The sequence below is a fragment of the Vicia villosa genome, linkage group LG2, assembly GCF_029867415.1.
Source record: "Vicia villosa cultivar HV-30 ecotype Madison, WI linkage group LG2, Vvil1.0, whole genome shotgun sequence".
NCBI classification, from domain to species: Eukaryota; Viridiplantae; Streptophyta; class Magnoliopsida; order Fabales; family Fabaceae; genus Vicia; species Vicia villosa.
Genome location: NC_081181.1, coordinates 80,280,222 through 80,286,634, shown reverse-complemented (window position 1 = coordinate 80,286,634; position 6,413 = coordinate 80,280,222). Strand labels below are relative to the sequence as shown.

The window sequence follows — 6,413 nt, the reverse complement described above, 5'->3', positions numbered from 1 at the left end:
AAATAGAACATTAGAACAAAAATTAATCCATATATCTGACTCCACAAAATTTGGTTGGTTATTGTAGTAGTGGAAAATAAACCGTAGAGTTTGCTAAACTTTGATAACTGAAGTGCAAATCTTGATGTTTGAAATGAAGTTCTTATATAAGCTTTCATTTCTCATGCATGTTTAGAAATTAGCCCAAATGTGATAAATTTTACATTACCGCTTATGATTAGCAAATATTATCATCTATAAAAAAACTCATCTTTTACAAAACAAAAAGAGGATACAAAAAGAGAATATAACGAGTGTTTATTTCACTCAAACCTATTATTCCCATTAGTGTTTATACGCAGAGAGAGTAGTTTGAAATGACATCGTAGTTAGTATGACCTGAGCCATTTCTTAGCCATGAACTTCCAAATACTATAATAGTTCACATCATCAAGTCAAGAATTTTCTTGCAACCGATTTGTGGTTTAGAAAAAATTACAAAATATGTATATATTTCATTATGAAAGATGTGCTTAAAATAAATGTTTTTGTTGCATAATATGCAGATACTCTTAAAAGTTAAGTTTTATTTATGTGTATCTTTCTACTAATACTTTTTTTTAAAAAAAGTTTTTCCGAGTTTAACCACAGAACACACTAAATACTGACTAATAGAGAATTGCAAATTGGAACTCATATCCCAAGACACCAATTGCTCTACAACCTTTGACCAGCTAAACATATTTACAATGCTAATTTTTTATATTCCGCCAAACCACCAAAACATACTTCACCCATGCATCCTACGGAATAATCACTTTTTTTTTCTATCTACTGTCAAATACATAATATAATAATCTAATTAAGATACATGTCAAGAAAATTTCTACGTCTGCATCATATTTCTACAAGCTTACACAAGAAGAAATCTGTAATACATCTTGTGCACTGCAACCTAAACCAACAAGCAAGGAGAGTGATTTCAGCAAATTAGTGGTCTGTAGTCTGTGAATCTTGCTGCAATCCGTCTTCTCTACGCGGATGATCTGATGAAGCACGGGGAGAACAAAATTGTAAGTTATCTCTTAAAACAATTAACAGAATCTCAATAGTGAAACATTATATAGCCCAATCTAACCAGTTGCTCACATACTGTTACAACTAGAATAAATGTACCATAATGAAATCCCGATAACTGTTAAATAACTTAAATAGTTACCTGATATTCTGGTTCCTCAGTATTTCCCTAGTTGATGAAATGCCATCAAATCTGCGGAAACTGTTACCTTGTGCACTCCCAGCATCTTGAACAAAGTTTTTAGAGATTTTATACGAAAGTTGCCCTGAATGACCATTCAAATCGCTTTGAATTTCTGGCAATGGGTTCACAAGATATCCACCCTCATCTCTACGATGCTGAAATCTTTTGCTATTTGTAGTTAATATTTCTTTGCTTCCATTTCTATCAGTTGCATTATGCACATTATTTATTGGTGCTGAGCTTCCAAAAGAGAGCCTTGACGTCGTCGAATACCGACCTTCTGTCTTCTTCCAGAATTTAGAACTCAGAAAGTCAGTGCCAGGTAGCTTGCAACACATGTCTTCTATGGCATCAGTGTTGGGAATCCTGCCACTTGATACTGCCAAATCATATGATATTTCATCCAATGCCATCTCTAGACCATGTACACGTGTCTCCAGAGAATTCATCCCAGTTTGGGAGGTTCCAATAAATCTCTATATTCAAATAAAGATGAGGACACAAGTCAGAAATATATACTTCTATGATTTGTTTAAAATAAAATTTTAGAAACAACATCTATCAAATAAGCATTTAAGAAAAACCAAGGGGTATATATCACAGTTAACAACAGGTGAAAATTGCTTATATAAAAAGAAGAAGGTTGTTATAAATTCTGAATGTCATAGACGTGCAGCATTAACCCAAACAGTAAGTTTTCAATTAATATATACAACTTGTCAATATTTCCAAGAAAAATATCATCCCGAACCTAAAAGTAAAACCACAATTAGGGTACTAATAACTAACAAATGACGGAAAGATTAAACTTTGGAGGTTAGATCATCGATATGTCAAACACATCAAAGAAGATAGGATAGACAAACAAAGAATATAAAAGCACGGTATTAATTAGTCAAATTAGACCAGAGTCATCTAGGGTGGATGACGGAAATAAAAAAATCTGCCATATGGTTCCGCCATAAAACGCTATGGTCTCACCATGGCCGATATTTGACAACAGTGAATTAGACAGGAATAGAACTAGTCTAAACAAGATAGACCCAACACAGTAAAAGGTATATCAGACACAACATACCTGGAGGAGGTCTAACAGATTTGATTGCTGGTTTTCAATTTGTAAAAGTTGTTCGCGTATCAAAGACAAATCCTCAACATCTTGTGGGCTCTCACAAACTTCATTTACATTATTGACAGTAACAACTGTGTTGAGATCGTCATCATCATCACATGGAACTACGCGAGAATTTGAACCACCAATCTTCCGCACTTTCTCATCTGACATCTTGTTAAGGAAAACCTGCTTTACATCCGCCTTCGAATTTGTCACATTCTGATACGTGGGTGACTTAGAAGATTCAAAATCACACCTTTTAATATCTTCTTCCTTGGTCATGTTTGAATGGGAGGACTTTGATATTGGAGTTTGAAGGTTTTCAACAGATAACTTTTCGTGATCTTGCTGGCGCAACGCCCCCATCCTTGAATACTTATCATTACCCTTTATAGGAATCTCTCTTTTGCCAGACGATTTAAATGAAACTGTAGATGGAGGTGACCTTTTTGAAGGGACCATTTTATTTAGTTGGGACAATTTAGAGCCAACAGAGGGTGAACTTTTGGCAGCATACAGACCTTTACCATCTTCTGTGCCTATGGAAAAAATGCAAACATCAAGAACAATTAGAGATTACTACACCAACTTCTACTAAAGCCTCATTCCTTCAATGGTTATAAATTCATAGCAATTACTAAAAAAATAAGTCAAAGGATATCCTAACTTCAAATTCTAAATGGAAATATCTTCATCAACTTGGTGTTTAAACAAAACAGCAAAAACATGGATAAATTTGATACAATTTTTTTTACCAAAGGGCCCATCCAAGGATTTTTTGCCACCAACTTCAAAGAGATTCCAGACGTATGAAGCACTAACACAGACACGACAACACTAATACATCAAGGAGACAATGGTTTAAGAAAATCATATCATTGCATGTAACCATGTGCGTGGGTGTCATGTTGCCTAACACATGTCATGATAATTCTCTTTACAGCTTGAATAACCAAAGTCATCTTAAGTTTATGGAGACCTTGTGTAGAAGTTAGTCACAGTTCAACCATGACAAAACAAATAGAAGACCTATTTAACCACGTTTTAACACTGTCTGATTTTATCAGATTTTATGAGACCCTAATTAGGTAGCATTTAGACATGACAAATTTTGAGTCCTAACGCATTCAATGACGGCCATGTGAATAACTATCATCACAAGCGCATTCTTAGTTTCAATTAAACTAAACTGAAACTAACATAACACACATGAAGATTCACTTCAGTTCATAGAGAGTAATAGCTTACTAGACCAAATTTTTAAAGCAGCAATATTTATGAACTAAGATCACCCCTATTTGGAAATTAAATTAAAATTTACAAACACAATTAAACAAAAAAAAAAAAGAACTTACCAACTGAAACACATGGAGACTTAACCGGAGTAGGAGCATTTTCAGACACATCTTTTACTTCCTTCCACATATCCAATGCCAGATTCATAGTCTCTCGAACAACTTTGACCTGCAATAACAGTATCACCGTCATCACATCAACCTTCAACAACCCTATCCTTTTCATAAGGGTAAGTTTTTCAATAAATTATTCTAAGTGTGTCCTTAGTTTCAACACATTTGAGGCACTCAGAATTGATTATAGAGGTATAGAATTGGTTTTGACATACTTGATTGCTCTCTCGAGTAGAATTGCTTATACTTTCTAAAATTGATTCTAATTGAAAATAAGATTTCTAATCTTTGAGTCTAAAAGTGATTTTTAAACTGAAATTTTGTTACTCTTTTTTCAGAAATTTATTGAAACATTAATCATTTTATCTTCACTTCAAAATCAATTTTTCAAAATCAATTCACTCAAAATCAATTTTCTTAAGACATAACAAAACACACTGTACATTACCTTATCAAACCGTTTATTTTGCAACGAATCTAAACACAGAACTTTATGCTGCGAAGCCAAATCTTTCTCCACTGAAGCTACTTTCCCCAACACTTCCACAGAGGCTTTTCTCACATTCCAATCCTCACTTCCGAGAAACTCAACAACGCAAGGAACTAACCAATTCATTACTCCACGACTCGAAGCACCGCCGACGGAGACAACGCTTCCGATCAGCACCAACAACGGCGCCTTCGCCTTACACGAGTCAGTCTTCAGAAGCTTCCCTAACCTCGGAAGCGTAGTCCTCCGGAGCGACTCAACATCCGGCTCCGGCGCCGCATCAATAGCCGCGGCAAGGCACAGTGAGGCGCCGATCTGCACATTCACGTCCTGCTCCAGCGCTAATGCATCCATAAACGGCCTCAGGAACGCGACAGAGAACGAAGGCCGAGTTATGCGCGACGACATCTCAGCAACAGCGTCGACGCAAGCGGATCGTACAACCGAGTCTGGATCTCTCAGACGACGGAGAACAGTAGCAATCATCTTCGAGATAAAAGGAGAGAGAGCGTCTCCATGGAAACGCGAGAGAAGGCTCAAAAGGTTAACACATTGTTTACGAACCGGAGATTTAGACGACGAATCGGTGTTGTGAATGCAAGAGAGAAAAGATGAAAACGAGTCATGACTTAGGGTTCTGGCAATGGATTCAAGCTCCAAACTAGCACCGGCGAGAGTATCTCGGTCGGAGAGTTTGTTGAGACAGGTAATGACTCGTTGCCGGAGCTCGTGAGTCGAAGCGGTACCACTGAGTTGAGGAGGAGGACCACTCAGCGAGTGGCGTCTTGAGGACATTGTCGTCTTTTTGTTTGGTAATAACGTAACGAGTGAGTCTGAGTCAGTGACTCGGCATTCGAGAAGAGGAACACCGGTGGTGAAGGAAGCTGAAGTGCTTAAACGGTGTGTTGAGAGGGATTTGGCGGCAGAGTTTGGAGGAGTTTGTTTGGTTCTTGTAAAGGAGTATCGTTATCAATACGGTTTTTATACCAATGTAGTGAAAGCTCTGGGGTGTGTAAGATTAATTGATTTTAATTATTTCAACAGTTGAGTATCTAATCTAATCTAAACTAATTAATACAGTATCTAATCATTTACTACTATTGTTATTTTTTTTCACATTAAATTATTTAAACATAAATTTACTTTAAGATATTGGTATTAAATCAAACTTACTAAAAATTCTAGTACCTTTTATTGATTGTATTAATTACTTTAAGACTTTTTTTCTCTCATCATATTTAATATGATCAACCTAAATGTCATGTCTTAATATTATTGGGTTTATTGGTATTAGGGGTGTTCACGGCCGGTTTGTTTCGGTTTTGAGAGAATCTGATACTCAAATCGATTAAAATTAAATGGATTGGTTTCGATCGAATTTACAAATTTTTGCGATAAAGCTCAAACTGAACAAATCCGAAAAACAACGAATTAGTTTGGGTTGGATTGATCGGGTACATAAAAAAATGCAAAAATATTTTTAAAAAATAACTTATTTACAAAAATTAATTTTTAATAATATTATAAAAAATATATTATTAATAGTGTTCAAATTTAAATATCATACTAGAAATTTTTTTCTAAATAGATTCAAAAATATCTAAGATTAAGACTTTTGAATCTATAACTAGTCACTTGAATTAATATGGTAATGAATGTGTTTCGTAACTTTATGTTCATTTATCACATTACATTATCAATTTTCTAATAACAAATTAAAATAGCATAATTTGTCCACACCTAACATTTTATTTTTTTTCTTATTGAAATTGAATGCTTGGGAGTAATTTTCATAATAATTAATGAACACCCCTAATTGGTATTTGTAGATTGTTAGCATTGTTTATTAACATTTTTTATTTGATTATAATATTTTTAAGGTTTAATTGCAACTTTAATCCACTTATTTTGTCTTTTTTATTTATTTTGATTTATCTATTTTAAATATTACTATTTTAGTCTCTTTTTAAGTTTTCTGTATAATATTTCTTCCTTTATTTTACTTTTTTCTGCAAAATTAGTTTATATTTTTATCTCTTTTTCAACAAAAAATTTAAAAAAGGAACCAGAATCATAGTTTTAAAAATAGGGACCAAAATTAAAAAAGACAAAATAAATGAAATAAAGACACTTTTTCAAGCTATAAACCATTTTCAAGCT

At 34.2% G+C, this 6,413-nt stretch overlaps 1 protein-coding gene across 1 annotated transcript; it reads right to left on the bottom strand.

Annotated features, from left to right (window-relative positions):
• Positions 1–510: 510 nt before the first annotated feature.
• LOC131651566 (TORTIFOLIA1-like protein 4) lies at positions 511–5,261 on the bottom strand. The gene is made up of 5 exons (XM_058921225.1): positions 4,212–5,261; positions 3,710–3,818; positions 2,319–2,893; positions 1,199–1,716; positions 511–1,025 (listed from the first exon to the last, which is right to left on the bottom strand). The coding sequence occupies exons 1-5, from the start codon at positions 5,046–5,048 to the stop codon at positions 1,013–1,015; spliced, it is 2,052 nt and encodes a 683-aa protein (XP_058777208.1). The 5' UTR covers positions 5,049–5,261; the 3' UTR covers positions 511–1,012.
• Between the last annotated feature and the right edge of the window lie 1,152 nt (positions 5,262–6,413).